The following is a 17,444-nucleotide window of genomic DNA, read 5'->3' on the forward strand; positions in this document are numbered from 1 at the left end:
TAAAATGTTAAAGTGTTAGAAAATTCACACTGTTTAAGTCAATACTCAAGATGCAGTTTGAAAGTCTAACTACTCCTCAATTCAATGTTGCAGGTATTGGTAGTTTAAATGAGTATTTCTAGATTTTCTGACAGTACAAGTTCTAAATTCTGCTTCTTTGTGCCAGTGTAAGTCTGAAATAACTCTACTGACCATAGGTCTTCACAGGTTTAAATTGGAGCAGAATTCAACAGTAAGATTTTTAGAACAAGACTTCCAATTCCTGTTTCTGGAAGGTGTTTTTTGTTTTTTTTTAATGATAGATTTGAATTTTTCTGGCTTTCTAATTTCTTTATTTTATAGTAGTAAGATATTTGTTTTAAATGATCTATTTACAAACTTTAAGGCAGTGTTGCAACAGAATTGGCTTGTAACAGTGTATATGTAGTGCAACTCTTCAGAGTTCTGTTTTAGAGTCTTAGGTTTTGCACATACACTGTTTAGTGTATACTTTAGTGTAAGTATTATGTTTTAAGTAGGAATTAACAAGCTATACAACTTTCACTTTCTTTTCTCAGCTTTAAAACAAATAGAAGTGAAAGAGGGAAGAAAGCTGTCTAATCAGATTGGGTTTAAACTGTCTTCTCTCTCCACTGCCTTTGCATAAACCATGTTCCTCTCTCCCCACCATGATCACTACTGAGACCTAATACTTCTCTCTTGTTCTGTAATGTCAACTCTCCTCTGCCTTCAGAGTCAGATGTGAAAGCGGTAGGTGCCTTCTAAAAACGATAGAGAGAGAGGGCAACCTCAGAACATGCTACCTCTACACTTGGGGAAAAAAATCTTAAAGAAAAACATGAAATTCTTTTATTTATGGTCTGGATTTTGAGTATGCAGGAGCTGACTGTGACAGTTCCTATTTAATCCAAATCTGTCACCCTCGCCCACACGCGCCCACACCCTCGCTGCACATATCATCACGTTCCTTTATTGAATAGCACTGGAGATGATTCTCGTCCCTTGCAATTTTTTTAACTGCTTGTCCACCGCCTGACTCCACAAAGTATTGATTTTTGCCTTGCAAAACTATAATGGTCTCCCTTCCAGAAATGACAGGGTTATTTTACTTCATTAAAATGGTCCTCTGTTCTTTCCAACAGTGAAGCAATCAATACATTGAGTTTACAGCTGATGGTAGGACTGCATTCCAACTTTTCAGCTCTATTAGTCATTTCCCAAATCAAGAGGGTCTGACTCGTCAGAAACAAGTAAACAGAAGGCAGTGTATCGCCCAAGGTTCACATGACTCTTCTAGAGTAACTGTACCACTACCCAATTACTAGGAGTAGAGTACTATGCATGGGAAGTAATGTCTCCTATGTACGGTGTTGCTCATAAAGCATTAGCTGCACCACTCAACGTGCCTCTCCATTATACAGTCAACTATTCTGTACTTCTCAGCTTAATCCTTTGATTCTTTCCACCGATATAATTATGCAGAATCTCTAAATGCCCTCTCAGCATGTGTTTCAATCCTAAACTCTAAACAGCAAAGCAGACACTTACATGTGGCTGCTCTGCTCTTAGAGATACAAGGTGGGTGAGGAAATATCTTTTATTGGACTAACTTCTGTTGATGAGAGAGACAAGGAGAGTTCTGTGTAAGTTCAAAAACTTGTCCCTCTAATATAGTGGGACCAACACGGCTAAAACAACACTGCCTGGCTTTTGTAAGTCAGTACAATTGGGGTCCCAGCTAACTTATGTAACCCCAAGTTTATGGGCCAGTTGTTTCTTCTGTTCTTGAGCAAAAAGCACTTGATCCCAGCTGTCACATCTGTCAGTTTTGGTCTACTTATTAACCGTGGATCCTGTATCTGCCTATTACATAATCATGCTTTGTGGCCTTAGGTGTGGTATGTTACAGACAATTCTGCAAAAATAACCACTGTCCTGGCTGAAACCATGGCTACCTTCTGACATACTCCAGGGACAAAGAGATTTGTTCCCTTGATACAACTTGCACAGTGCTTGAAATATCCAATGAATTGTTGGTTGGCTGTTATCATAAAAGAGTTCCTTCTTCTAGCATCTTCCCAATTCTCATCCTTCTCAAACTGGCCTCTGTAGAATCAGATCATTAGACTTCCTCCATGGCTTTAGCTTAGCTCCCCACCATAACTGGCTGCCACTGACTTGCCTCAATTTAAGGCAGGAACTGCAGCCAACAGCAGCAGCTCAGTCAGCCTTTCTTTTAGACAAAGACAAAGGCCCTGGATAAATATTTCAAGCAGTCAATGAAATCTGAAACTGATGCTTTGCCTTTTTTGCCTCTGAGAAGCCGACACACAACTTTGCAGCAGTTTACTCTTCTTAGATTCGGAATGCATTTGAAACGTCTAACAGCTGCTGGCGTAATTCAGGGCGACTAATCATTTTATAAGGGAAAACTCTTCTTGCCTTCTAAGTGCAGAAGCACCATCCTCTGCTTCTTGTCTGATTGCACTTCCTTTGCAATCAGATTACTCGATCCTTGTTCAGACCCAGCACATGCTTTTTAACCTTTTGCAGTGGTGAGGCTGGGTACCTCCATATGCAACAAAAAAGAGGGCTGAATATGTTTGATTGAAAGGTCTGATCAGGAAAGAATATCTGCTTGTCACTATCAACTCTATCCTGTCTTTTATTTATAATCACGTACAGATACAAGCTGCTGCTAGCTGGGCATAACGCTCTCACTGCCCATATTGCCCTGGAAGCTTAGGGTATGTCTATACTCAATAAAAGACCCATGGCATGGCATAGGTGTGACTGGTCCAGGTCAGCTGACTTGAGCTTGCGGGCCTCGGGTACCTGGGCTATAAAACTGTAGTGTAGATATTTGCACTCAGGCTGGAGCCAGGGCTCTGAGACTCTGCAAGGGGGTTGGATCTCAGAGCCTGGGCTCCAGTCCAAGGCCAAATGTCTACACTGCACTTTTATATCCCCACAGTGCCAGCCCGAGTCAGCTGATCCAGATTCTGAGAATTGGTGCCATGGTTTTTATTACAGTGTAAACATACCCTTAGTGTCTACACAGACAGACGGCACTTTGATGTTTAAGGTCTTTTCTAAGCAACGTTCAAGCACTGAGTTTTATCTGCCTCATCAGGCAGCAGGGCAGTGGAGGAGGAATTAGAAGACCTGTGTTCTCTCTCCAACTCTGCTACTTGCTCTGTGAACTTGGGAAAATCATATAAGCTCTCTGCGCCTATACCAGCCATCTGTAAAATGGTGTTACGTTAATGATACTCACCTTTGTAAAAAATTGAGATCTGCAAATAAAAAATGCAAAGTGGTATCCTCTTTTTGAAGTTCCTGTGTGCAAGTCTGAGCAACATAGCAATAATTTCCTTTTAAATTGCACAAAATCTGTGGGAAGAGAATTATATCTCCTCTGATTTACCAAATACTTTTTAAATTTGTGAATTCCAACATAAAGTGAGCAGTGATTTAACAAAAGTGAAGGCATGCATAACTTCTGGCTTTTGCTCTTACCAGTAGACAAAGGATGCAAAAAATATATTCTTTGTAAAGAAAACCTCCACATTACATAAAAATCCATAGAAAAGTCTAATGCATTCCCACACAACATCGCCTCTCTTTTTTCTTAATAAATAGTCTAACTCTGAATGTTAAAGACAGCCAAGATTACATTCAGTCAGAAGTAAAAATGAATACATAGATCTAAGAGAATACTAACAATTCCTCTTTCAATTCCACTGAATACAAATCACTCATAATTTATTATATTTCTCATTCTTACTCTACATAAGGTGCATGGCCCAGCTGTTTGTGATTGTAAAACAAGTACAGAATTGTATTATGAGCTACCTGACATCAGTAGGTAGAAAGGAGTCTGAAATCTGTATGAACATACTATAGAGTGGGAACCAAAGCTAAAAATATTTTTGTCTTGGGTAGTGGAGTGAGTAATCTCTGGTAAAACTAAAACTTCATGCGCTGGAAAAATAACCTCCACACTTTGTGTCAGTCTAAATATCCATTTTTCTGAGCCAGTGGCATAAACAACATGTACAAATGTCTATCTTTTTGTGTCATCAAAGACGTTACAGTTTTTCCATAAAAAGGGGAGGCAGAGGGAGAGTTTCAGTGATATATAAAATATTTTAGCTACAGGAGGTGATGATTTCTGACTGCCAAAAATTCTTACCATTCTAATTTAAGTGATTTAGGAGCACACATTCCATTAATTTTGGAGCTTGTGCACCTAAGTCACTTATATGCTTTTGAAAATTCCACCCTAGAATTAATTATCCCCAACAAGGATGTGTAACTACATGGAGGAGAAAACATATTTGTTTCCTTCTCTTTTGTCTTTAGTATTATAAGATTTCTCCTTAAATTACTGCTGTAATTTATCTTCTGAAACACCAGGTTTCTCCTCCCCTGATTGTATTAGGAAGGTCCATTAGAGACTGAGTGTCCCAAGAGGATGTAAACGTAAGTGGCACACGACTCTTTCATTTGGGGAGGCTTACGCAAGCGCCGGAAACTCCCTAGAAAGGGGGGCCAGCAGTGGCTGGACCATGGCCCTACCCCCTGAGGCCCCGCCCCTCTCCGCCTCTTTCCCAAGGCCCTGTCCCATTTACTGCTCGCTCCTCTCTGCCACAGGGGTGAAAAGTCCGAGCAGGAGCGGGGCCTCAGGGCAGAGTGCAGACGTAGCACGGGCAGGGTCAAAGCACAGGTACCAGTGGCCCCCTACATTTCTAGGGAGCTTCTGGTGGCAGTGCTCCAAAGGCAGTGGGCCGGCACACCTCCAAAGGGAGATGAGCCTGGGCCACCTACAGCATTTTTTTCCCTTGCAGGGCCACTCTTTTTTGGTGAGGCTAAGCCTCCCCAACCCTCTTATACGCACCACCCATGGGTGCAAATGAACAGGATTTCTCACAGGAGGGAGGGAATTGACTAGAAGTAATCCAGTAATGCCTAGTTGGAGCTATTCAAATCATGAGAATTCTCCTGTCGACCTAGCTACCACCTCTCAGAGAGGTGGATTACCTACACCAACAGGAGAATGCTGACAGGAGAACCCCTCCTGTTTGCACAGGTAGTTTCTTAACTGAAGTGCTATCGCAACACAGGTGCACCTCTGCAGCGTTTTAGGTGTAGACAAGCCTGTAGTTATATAGACGTTCTTTCTTTCACTTTTCCTAGACATGCTAAAATGCAACTGTAAGCTAGTCAACATATTCACTAGCCAGGGAAGGGAACTAAAGCTGCAGGCATTAGTCTTTTAAGGCCCTGTCTTTGGACGTTTTTTATTGCTCACACAACAATTGCAACACAAAAAGAAATCAACTGAAAGATACTGGTCAGTAATTCCCAGGGGCTTTCCTTGCTCCAACCAGCCATGAGGGGCAAAGACACACCTTTCTTCTTAGTTCTTCTTTGTTTCAGCTTCCCCTTCCTTTTATACTCTGCCTTGAGCAACCATCTGACAGCCTGTTAACCCTTTACCTTGTCACAGAATTCCAGGCCCAGTACTATAAATATTGAATAACAAACCTAACCATAAAGGAGACCCTTTCCCTACTTGTTAACATATTAGCCACCGAGGGTACTGGACCAAGATGCAGGACATCTGAGTTCTATTCCCAGCTCTGCCACTGGCCTGCTGAGTGACCTTGGGCAAGTCACTTTACCACCCCATGCCTCAGTTTCCTCATCTGTAAAATGGGGATGATATCTCCTTGGTAAAGTGCTTTGTTATCTGCTGATGAAAAGTGCTGTATATGAACTAGTGTTATTATTTATTACAAATGCCTACAATGACCCCACATACACACACTACTCTTGGGTAACAAGACCGACTGAAAATTATCAAACAATAATTAGAACCTGTGAAACACCAACATTTCCCAGCTACCTACAATAGAGTACACCATCAGTAACGCTCAGAAATGGGTTATGAGCAGCATGTGTGGGGACACACACACACACAGAGTGATAGTTGATATTTGGTAGGTAAATATTCCCCATCCATAAAGTCTGAAGGTTGAATCAGAAGCAGTAACATTTTCAGGAAGGTGGGAAGGGAAGAAGTTCCCCCAGGCATAAGCAGTGCGGTAGCATCAGGTGTTGGATCCTTTAAAATAACAGCAGAATCAAAAAATCTGACCAGCCGTGGAAATTGGGGTGCTAGCAGCAGCTGAAGTAGCAGCTCTCACAGCACCCTTGGTGCTTATTTTATGCATCCTCTTCCTAGAGTCACTTCCTGGGTAGGGACAGTTTCCTCAGAAACATAAGTCCCAGCAGTAGCAGCAGCTGCCTACCAAACACTTCCAATGCAATTAGCATTTTCTAGAGGTTGTCCCAAATCCATGTTATAAGCCAGGTTCTCAGCTAGTATAAATCAGCAGAGCTCCCTAAGAGCCACTGGGAACTATCCTGAATAACACCAGCCAAGGATCTGACCTGATGTTTTTCAAGTGCAGTTGTTTACACTGGGACCTGTGCAATAGTAATCTTGCTTGTCGTATTGATGGAGACGGAAAGATATACTGTATATCCACCTAGCTTCTGGGTTCACATATAAGGAGGCTACATTTATATATATTTCATGCAAGGGGTGAAATATCTTTTCTACATAAAATGGCCTTTATTTCACTAAAAGCCATGCTAGTACAATAGAAATTTATGATACTTCGAGCTAACAGTGGCTCCTCTTCTTGGGCCAAACTGACACTTCCTTTAGGAATCTCATTTGCTTAAACAGAGAGGTGGGATGGATCTCTCCTAATGCACTAACAGGAATTTAGAAGAACTCAGCATACTAATATTTCTGCTCTGTAGTGATAAAAGTTCTTCATTTCTGTCACTCATCTGAGATCCTGCCTGTAGATAGAATGGGATGATTTAACCCTGAAAATATGTGAATTTGGGGCATGTAGAGGTCAAGGTTGCATAGTGGGTTGAAGGATTAGTGACCTATCCTTTTACCTCCAGAAACCTAAGTTCAAATCCTGCATCAAGGCCCACATTCATAGCCCAGCACCTACCCTAAGTATTCAGTCTGAGGTGGGCATCTCCCACCCAAGCCTGTGGGACAGCTCTGGAAGCGTTCCATTAAAACTACTTTAGCTCAGTTTTCAAAGTAGCCCTTTGCTTTTGTAATGTGGCCCCCTTGTGTGGCCTCACATGCCCATAGATCACCCTCACTGGCACCCTCTGTGCTATTATGCAAGGAATCCCTGCACATTTAGGATCCACAACACTTAAGGGGTGCATCCCCTCATCTTTCCTCTCCTATTGCAAAACAGAATTGCACTGGTTCCACCACCAGTGGGACCTTGGCAGCGCCAAAGGGAGATGCTGGATTTACCCCCAGATAAAAACAAATTTGATCCTATTAACCTAGTCCATAACGGTCACTGGCCCTCATCACCAAACCGCTATACAATCTACAATTTCTAGCCAAGAACTGTAACAATAAGTCAAACAGAAGTGTGTTGGCAAAACTACATTACTGACACTCTCTCTGGTTCTAACAAATTTATAAATTGTAAATTCTTCACTTTCATGAAATCAAATGTACAAGAACCTTAAAATAAAAGGTCCTTATCCTATGATTATTTGTATTATCCTAGCACCTAGGAGCCCTACTCATGGACTAAATCTTTCAACCATCCCTTTTCTTTCATCAGGATAGTTCCTGGGTTACTGGATGCGACTATCTTACTCAGCTCAAACGGGTTGTTGCTGTAACTGAAAGGACTGTTGTCATCTGGGATTATAAATCACAAGGCAGCTGCCAGGTATTGTTTTGGATCATGCAAATGTTAAAGAAAACCTAATACACTAAAGAATCCTTGTGTTCACATCATATAGCCCTGTTCCAACTGCCTGGTAGGGTGAATTCTATTGAGTGACAATGAGTTCCTGCAGAAGAGTTAAAGAAAGAAAGAAAGAAAGAAAGAAAGAAAGAAAGAAAGAAAGAAAGAAAGAAAGAAAGAAAGAAAGAAAGAAAGAAAGAAAGAAAGAAAGAAAGAAAGAAAGAAAGAAAGAAAGAAATAGAATGGCCTTCTGGGGCAAGTGAAATGTCTGAGGCTTCAGGACTAGTGGACAAGTCTTCAAAAGAAGTTTAATGCAGCCTTCTTTTGGAGTAGCTTGATAGTGTGATGGATCTATTAAGCAGGAGACTACAACTCCTATCAGCCTCCCCACTACCTATCCTCTTCCTCATGGTCTGTAGTCAGTCTGTATCTAGCTCTGCAACCTACTATGTACAAGAAGTACGTGATATGGTTTCAGCAGTGTGATTAGTGCCACGGGAGAACAAGAAACAGAAGAAAAACAGCAACAAAGGTTGCAAAAAAAAAAAGGAAAGGAACAACAAAGATTGCAGACATAAAGAATAGCAACAAAAGTTGCAAACAGAAAGAAAAAGCAATAAAGGCTGCAGGATCTCATCAACATGCCACTCTTCAATGCCCCCAGAGAACTTCAGCTTTGACAAACCTTCACAATGGACACACTGAAAGCAGTATTTTGCAAGATTTTGAATTGCTACAAGCGCCATAGGAAACTGGAGGTTTCAAATATCTTCTTTAATTTATGCTATGAGGAAGCAGGAAAAGTATTTCTTTAAATCCTTTGACTTTATTAAAGACAGTCACAAAGGTGACTATGAAAGAGTTCTGGCTATGTTTGATGGGCACTTTATACCTTGGAGAAATGTGGTCTATGAAAGGGCATGTTTTCACCAGAGAATCCAAGAACCAGGGAGCTATGTTGAATGTTTTATAAATGCTCTGCATCCATTGGCTGACAACTATGATCCTGGATTTGCAAAACATGAAAATATCTGAGACAGGATGGTTATTGGGCTAACAGATAAAAATCTTTAACAGCAGCTACCGTTAAAAACAGACCAAACCCTAGCCACAACTGTACAGATAGCAAAGCAGTCTGAACTGGTCAAACAGCAGAACAAAAGGCAGGAGCAACTTGAAAAACCAGAAACTCCCAGCCTATGAGGGTCAAATTCCAGTCAAACTCCAAAGCCTTTCAGTCTACTTGCACAAGATGCGGAAAAATTCGTAGCCCAACAGATGTTTGTTTCACTGGAGGTGCAAGGTGTAATAAATGCACAAAATATGGTCATTTTGCAGTTTGCTTCATCAAAGCAGTCAGGGAGTTGACTCATATGATAGACAATCAAGAGCCATTGCTTATGGATCTATCACATGTGATGACACACAGCCTGTCTGGAAAGTGAAACTGAATATGCATGGAAAGCTTATAGGCTTTAAAATTCACTCAGGAGCAGGTATCACAGTCATCTCAGAAGGGACTTGCAATCATCTTCAACCTCTCCTAGAGCTGAAGTCACCTGACACAGCTCTGGAGGTGTTCTAACTGCATGGGCCAGTTCATCACAGAAATAAATTACAAAGAGAAAAGCTTTGCATTCAGAGTGTGTGTGATCAAAGGATCACACACTAACAGCTTTCATAATTGTTCATGAAAACTACATCTCCATTTGTGTTCCTTTATAGTTCTCCCCTGTTTCTTTGGAAAATCTGTAGTTGTAATGAACAATATTTTGATATATGAGTGTTTGATTGAAGAACACAACAGAGCCCTCAACGAAGTTCTAACCTAATCTATCAGTTCAGACTGAAGCTAAATAAGGAAAACTGTGTTTTCTGCCTACCCCAAATCAAGTTTTTTGGGACAGAGAATAAACAAAGAGGGAATGAGTCCTAGCTCTGAGAAAGTGAAAGAAGTTTGAGAACTGAATGCACCAACTAATGTATCAAAACTCAGATATGTCCTGAGGATGTAAATTACCTTGGTCAATATCTACAAGACCTTTCTATAGTGATAAAACCACAGAATGAACTATTGAAGTCCTACACATCTTGACTGTGGGTGTCAAATCAAGAAATTGCCTTCAAAAAGGTAAAAGAAATTATCTCAAAAGTATCAGTTCTCAGGTACTATGATGTGAATAAACCCACAATGCTCAGTGTGGATACAAGCAGTTATATCATAAGTGGTGTATTGTTTCAACAACATAGCTCTGAGTGGAAGCCAGTTGCATTTTGCTCTCTCACACTCACAGAAGGTAGGCATGGCAAGTACATATTCTGTTGAATACAAAAGAAAGTGAGGCAATAAAGTCAATGAACAGTAGAATCCAGATGATGAATCCAGGGTGAAATCCAAGCTCCGGTGAAGTCCGTAGCAAAACTCCCATTTATTTACCAGCTGCATGAGTCTATGGTATCACAAAACATCTGGAATGACAAGATTTTGAAAACCTTGAGACAAGAATTAGATGTTAATGTACATGCATGAGCATGGTAGAGATTATGCTCAGTTTCTTTGGGGCTCATGTGCAGTATCAAATAAGCTCTTTACTGTATTTCACAGGATAATTGCTTCATCATCAAACCAATGGAACATTGTCTGCTCTGTGTTTCTACGGTGAATTTAGGAGATCAGTTAGCTAAGGATGACATCCTAATGGGAGATGATGGGGGTCATGTCAACCTTTTTACAGTGACCAGTGATGACTTTGGACTAAAGCAATCCAAAGCCAAAAAGAAATCACAATTACAGATCCTGGACTCCAGGAAATTCAAGAAGTAAGTTGTTTGTGGTAAAATACTATCATTTTAGCAGTTTTTTCATTGGATAATTAAACTGTGGTTCTCTATGATCTGTGCTTCTAAAAGTGCTTAAAAATTGACCTGGCCTAACATAAGAATGACAATAGCTTTTAAAACAATTATCCTGATTTTCTAGCTGTTGTGTGAAGGCAACTCCATCGTTTTCAGTGGGAGATCTGCACACAGAGCAGCTACAGAGTAAGAGTCAATGGGCCCAGTTCACCACTGCTTTAGTCCAGCTTTACCCTGGTGTAACTCCATTATCCTCTATTAGATGGAATCAGAACTGCTCAGTTGTGTGCCGCAGGCCCTACTCTGTCTCCAAATGAAAGAAATGTGTCATTATGTAAACTTTTAAATGTCTGTGGCTTTGAAGCTGGTGAATCTAAGGTATCTCACCTCTCTTGCTCTGAATTGCAAGTGTTCATGGTCTGCACTTTTAATGACAACCTGGAAGTCCTTATTATTATAATATACACAGCATATATTCTACAATAACCACCTATTTTTTCTCCCCAGTATTAAACGAAAACTCCATGATGACTGGGTTGTGAAGGTTAAGTTTATCTCTGTCCTGAATTGTTTTGGATCCTGCTCCTTAGACAGTGTTCATTCGTTCGTTTTGGATGACTTAAAGAGACTAGAAGACAACATGTAAGTAGAGCCATGCATGTCACAGTGGAGCACAAACTCTTCACTGAAAGAGCCACATGGGAAATTAGTACATTTCAAAATTCTACAATTATAGTAGCTATGTCATTTGTAAAAGATGGCTAATTAAAACTAAGATATAATTGGAATTAATTGGAATTAGTCATGCAAAGCTCTACAGAATGAGCCCTCATAAAATTATATTGGTTTTTGCTCATTAACTTTTAAATGCCAAGGACTGTCCATATGTTATTTTCTTTCACATAACCTTTAAAAATAAATGTTGTTAGCTGTCTGCTTTGGGTTTTCATCAGTAGGCAAATTTACCAAGCAAACAAAACAACTGAATGATTTTACTTGAACTGCTGTAATAACTTATTTTGAAGAATAATGCATATTCCTTTCCTAATTTTCTACATAAATTCAAATATATTGCACATTAATTAATTTGCTCATGATGAAAATGCATATGAATTAGGGCTGTCAAGTGATTAAAAATATTAATCGCAATTAATTGCATGTTTAAAAAAATTAATTGTGTGATTAATCGCACTGCTAAACAATAATACAAAACCATTTATTTCATTTTTTTTATGTTTTCTACATTTTCAAATATATTGATTTCAATTACAACACAGAATACAAAGTGTACAGTGCTCAGTTTATATTTATTTTTAATTACAAATATTTGTGCTGTAAAAAACAAAAAATAGAATTTTTCAATTCACTGAATAGAAGTACTGTAGTGCAATCTCTTTATCATGAAAGTTGAACTTACAAATGTAGAATTATGTACAAAAAACCTGCATTCAAAAATAAAACAATGTAAAATTTTAGAGCCTGCAAGTCCACTCAGTCCTACTTCTTGTTCAGTCAGTCGCTCAGTCAGACAAGTTTGTTTGCATTTACAGGAGGTAATGCTGTCCTCTTCTTATTTATGTCACCTGAAAGTGAGAACAGGCATTCTCATGACACTGTTGTAGCCAGCATCGCAAGATATTTACATTACAGATTCATGTGTCCCTTCATGCTTCAATCACCATTCCAGGGGACACGCATCCATGCTGATGACGGGTTCTGCTTGATAATGATCCAAAGCAGTGTGGACCGACGCATGTTCATTTTCATTATCTGAGTCAGATGCCACCAGCAGAAGGTTGATTTTCTTTTTTGGTGGTTCAGGTTCTGTAGTTTCCACATCAGAGTGTTGCTCTTTTAACACTTCTGAAAGCATGCTCCATACCTCATCCCTCTCAGATTTTGGAAGGCACTTCAAATTATTAAACCTGGGGTCTAGTGCTATAGCTATCTTTAGAAATCTCACACTGGTACCTTCTTTGTGTTTTGTCAAATCTGCAGTGAAAGCGTTCTTAAAATGAACAACATGTGTTGGGTCATCATCCAAGACTGCTACAACATGAAGTATATGGCAGAATGTGGGTAAAACAGAGCAGGGAACATACAATTTTCCCACAAGGAGTTCAGTCACAAATTTAATTAACTCATTATTTTTTTAACGAGCGTCATCAGAATGGAAACATGTCCTCTGGAATGGTGACTGAAGAATGAAGGGGCATACGAATGTTTAGCATATCTGGCACGTAAATACCTTGCAATGCCACCTACAAAAGTGCCATGCAAATACCTGTTCTCACTTTCTGGTGACATTGGAAATAAGAAGAGGGCAGCATTATCTCCTGTAAATGCAAACAAACTTGTTTGTCTTTGCGATTGGCTGAACAAGAAGCAGGACTGAGTCGACTTGTAGGCTCTGAAGTTTTACATTGTTTTGTTTTTGAGTGCAGTCATGTAAGAAACACATCAACATTTGTAAGTTGCACTTTCACAACAAAGAGATTGCACTACTTGTATGATGAGATGAATTGAAAAAATTCTATTTTGTTTGTTTACCATTTTACAGTGCAAATATTTGTAATAAAAATATGCACTTTGATTTCAATTACAACACAGAATACCATATATATGAAAATGTAGAAAACCATCCAAAATATTTAATACATTTCAATTGGTATTCTATTGTTTAATAGTGTGATTAAAACTGTGATTAATCACAATTGCTTGTTTTAATCGCAATTATTATTTTTAGTTAATCACGTGAGTTAATGGCAATTAATCGACAGCCCTAATATGAATATGTAAGGAACTAAATATTTTGGTGGTTAAACATGTAGTTGAACTTATTAAAGAACATCACTAATGAAGCTATACAAGACATGGTTAAATTGGCTTTGGTACTTAGATTTATACCAGATTGTGATTTTGGGGAAAGTGAATTATGACAAAATTAAGAAATGAAATAATATGGGCATACAAAATTTGACATGAGTAGAAACTATAAGTAATGCTTTTCATTCATGGATCTCTAAACATTAGATCCGCTCACAGCCTCTTTGTCAGGTAGAATTTTAAGGGCAGAAGCAACAATTATGGTCATATAGTTTCACCCATTGCATAACACGGGCCATATATTTCCAGTAATTCCTGCATCAAGCTCATAACTTCTGGTTTTATGGGTATTCTGTGTATTTTTTAGATGAGAGAAAGTAAAATGGTCAAATTGACCAAGGTCACTCACTGGGTCACTAGCAGAGCCTGGAAATGTTATCTGAAGATGTTTAGAGGTTTAGAAAGTTGGAAATAACCCCAAGAAAGGTGAGGAGGGGGAGAGATAAAGTGGCAAAAATATAGTCGGGGTGGATGCACCACCACTGGATACTGTGTTATATATCATTTAAATGCAAAGGTTCCTTTAGGGTTTTTTTCTCATTAAACATTTATTCGACATGTGTCTCCAGTTGTTGGAAGAAGTACATTTCCCTAAGGAGCTTCAGAGAGGAGCTAGATGAAATTATATTTAGACATTTGCAGAATACACAAATATTAAAATTAATTTTGTAACTCTAAAAATAGAAATATATTAAATGACCATTCTGTATAAATAACTGTGGCTCAAACATTTAATTCTGTGATGCAAACAAAATGACTATCCCAATTAACTATGGAACCACTGTTGCTGTTTGGTTTGGGAAGAAAGCTTGGTGATCAGTGTAGTTTTTCGTTGTCCTAATCCTTATGGAACTGTGCAGTTTCTAGGTGGCTAATGCCTGGAAAGGGATTGTCTTCTTTCTTTACGAAGAAGCTAAGAAGGGGATGTGTGGCAGGGATCAGAGAGGGTGTCTGGTTGCAAGGATGTGGGATAGGTCAGGACTCATATCTGGAGTGAATGTCACCAGCCTTCCTGTTGCAGGCCATCCTCATTCCTCTAGGACTCAATTTAGGGTGCTATTGCAGGGGAATGGGGTCCCTTTGCTACAGGCTTACATTGCTTCAGCTATTCAAGATAAGAAATCATGCTATTTCAGCTGAAAAGCTAACCTGCTGCAGTTTTATTGCTAATGCTAGTTACTGAATTTAAACAAATGTATGAATCAATTTCCTTTTAATAAGGTACTGCCTATGTTATATATAGAAATACTTTAGTATTGTGAAAATAACCCGTTAAACATGATATAATACTATCTGTCTGTTTTTGCCAGGAGTGCCCAGCACAGACAGTCTCTCCTTCCCATCCACACTGATTTTTGTGCCATCAGTTCAACCTGTGTGTCTGGATAAAATAGCCCTTGCCAACCACCACACAGTATCAAGTTTCAGGAAAACAGATTGGAATTGCTATAGATTCTACTTTGACAAAAATTTCCCACCTGATCAAATGTCTTGTTTATGATTACAGACCTGTCAGGGAGTTTTCTGTCCCAAGAGGAGTTAATGCCTTCACATACTGTGGAAAAGCAAATATCATTGTTACTGGAGGTAAGTAAAATGTTTATATTATATATGAAGACCCAGTGATGTTTGTCAATATTTTCTGCCAAATAGATTTGTTGTATTTTTTCACTAAATAAACTCTAATAATAATAATAATAATAATTTAACAGGTTGATAATTATAATAGGTACTTAAATAGTAAACTCCTGGAGACAGGACTTTGTTATATGTGCATATAATGCCTAGCACAATGGGGCCATGGTCCCCGATTGGAGCCTGATTACCGAAGTGATGAATGCTCAGTCTGGATTTGACTCACACATTGTTTCCTGTGTCTTTAATAAAAGAGAAAAGACCATGTCTGGGAATACATAAAATGACCCAGCCACCTCTCCTAACTGCAACACTGTTTCCTTACCTTCTCCCACCCACGGTCCCTTATGAGCTATGACCTCAGGACTGCATCTTCGCCCTTCCACAGTGACTCCTCTACTGCTGACCTGAGAAATGCTCCCTGACCTGTTCTTAACGGTTCCCTCTTGCCACCCTTTCTGACCCAAGAACCATTGGCATTGATCAGTGGTGTGACTCCCCCGGTTTCTTACTAATCTCTATGTTTCCTCAAGAAGGCTGCAGGACTGATGCATTGTCCAGTCCATTTCTTCCCCAGTGCTCAACCATATTTTACATTGCTGTTTCACTGCCTAGAACTACCTCTCCCACTGTGCTCTGTTTGCCACTCCTCCCCGCAGACTCCATCTGTTTCATCCCACTGTAGCTCCCTATCTCTCTCCTGTCCGGCTTTCTCAGTGTTAAGGTTAAATTCCACAGGGTGTACCTATATGATGAAAAAGGTGGGCGGGGGTTTCAATCAATTTAGCTCAATCAAGTTAGTTAAACACAATTGGAAACTCCACCGCAACACCTATGTAGACACAGTTTGACACCTTTACAATCATGTGAGCTGGTTGTTTTGTAGCATTAACACTGAAGCCTGTGTTGGTGTTAAGGGGCATTTGCAACTGTGTTAAGATAACTTCAGAGGAGGAAAAGCACCCTTCTTATCATGTGGACAGGGCTTCAGGCCTGGTCTATGCTTTAAGAGTTGTACTGGTATAACTATTTTGGTTAGCAGTGTGACTTTTTTTTTTTTAATTATCAAAATACTTGTATTGGTGAAAGTCCTAGTACGGACACAGTTACACAGGTACAAAGGTATAATAAAACTGGTATAGTTATTTCCCTTCTCATAGGTGAATAGCTCTTTCTACCAATATAACTGGATCCACACTAGAGGGGATTGTACCCCTTTAACTGTATTGGTATTGTTAAAGCAGTACAGTGTTCTAGTGTAGACAAGGCCTAAGAGCTTGCAGGATCAGAGCCTATGTACTTTTCACATTTACAGGTATTATTTGATTAATTATGCTGATAGTTGATCAGAAATCGTATTTAATGATGTCTTATTCAATGGTTATAGTTTAGTTAGATTTTTGTTACAATATTGTGAGTTATAACTGATCACTTTAAACTGATAACTTTAAACTGGTAATTGCTTTATTTATATGAGATGGATAATGGATATTAGCTGATGTTACAGATTGCATGGTGGTTGACTTTTGTCCAAGTCCTGAAACTCTGGTATCAATGAGGCTCTTCCTCCTCAAAAGAAGGAACACTTTTTAGGCTCTAATGAAGACCCTATGTTGAAATGTTAGCCACAGCTGGCTGATTAAATAGTTACTGTTTCATTCACAAAGAGTGAAGATGAATGCAATCTAAGTTGAACAAGTGGAACTTCATTAAACCCTGTGAACTGCTCTGGCCACGTGGCTTAGTTGCTTCAGGCTAACTTCCCTATTCCTATTGGTGTCCTGTCAATAACTGTCCCTCCCCAGAACACTGGCACTCTAACTCCCCATCCAATGATCATGATACAGTTAAATAATACAAATATTTTATAATTTTGAATTTGCAATCTTCACTTCCTAGATAGAAGAGCTTATTTTTGTACAAAGAGGTACAGAAAACATGGAAGGCACAACAAAAGGATTATTCCTTTTATGTGTCCCCCAAAGGCTCTAGAGTCATGGCTTTGGAGAAGTATAAAACTTCTTTTTTTTAAATTTAGTTTGGGTAACTTTCCAGTGCTATATGCCCTTGGTAGATTGGCTTCTAGAATGGCTTCTAGAATGGCTATAGTACCATAGCAACTTCCTTTCCCAGCTAGCTCTTTGACATCCAAGTCTTGAACAATGCCATATTAAAATACTTTACCTAACTTATTACATTGAGTTAAATGTCTGACCCTTCAGCCTTTGAGGGATCCATCTTCAGACAAGT

General features: G+C 39.3%; 1 protein-coding gene across 1 annotated transcript in view; it reads left to right on the forward strand.

The window, feature by feature from the left end:
- The window catches only part of WDR64 (WD repeat domain 64), a 140,058-nt gene that overhangs the window by 32,331 nt on the left and 90,283 nt on the right, over nucleotides 1-17,444 (forward strand). The window contains exons 6-9 of the mRNA XM_073336679.2: nucleotides 7,689-7,799; nucleotides 10,423-10,637; nucleotides 11,181-11,315; nucleotides 15,067-15,146. Of these exons, the coding sequence (XP_073192780.1) occupies nucleotides 7,689-7,799; nucleotides 10,423-10,637; nucleotides 11,181-11,315; nucleotides 15,067-15,146 (541 nt within the window). The remainder of the gene's footprint in view (nucleotides 1-7,688; nucleotides 7,800-10,422; nucleotides 10,638-11,180; nucleotides 11,316-15,066; nucleotides 15,147-17,444) is intronic.

This window comes from Lepidochelys kempii, chromosome 3 (genome assembly GCF_965140285.1).
Source record: "Lepidochelys kempii isolate rLepKem1 chromosome 3, rLepKem1.hap1, whole genome shotgun sequence".
NCBI classification, from domain to species: domain Eukaryota; kingdom Metazoa; phylum Chordata; order Testudines; family Cheloniidae; genus Lepidochelys; species Lepidochelys kempii.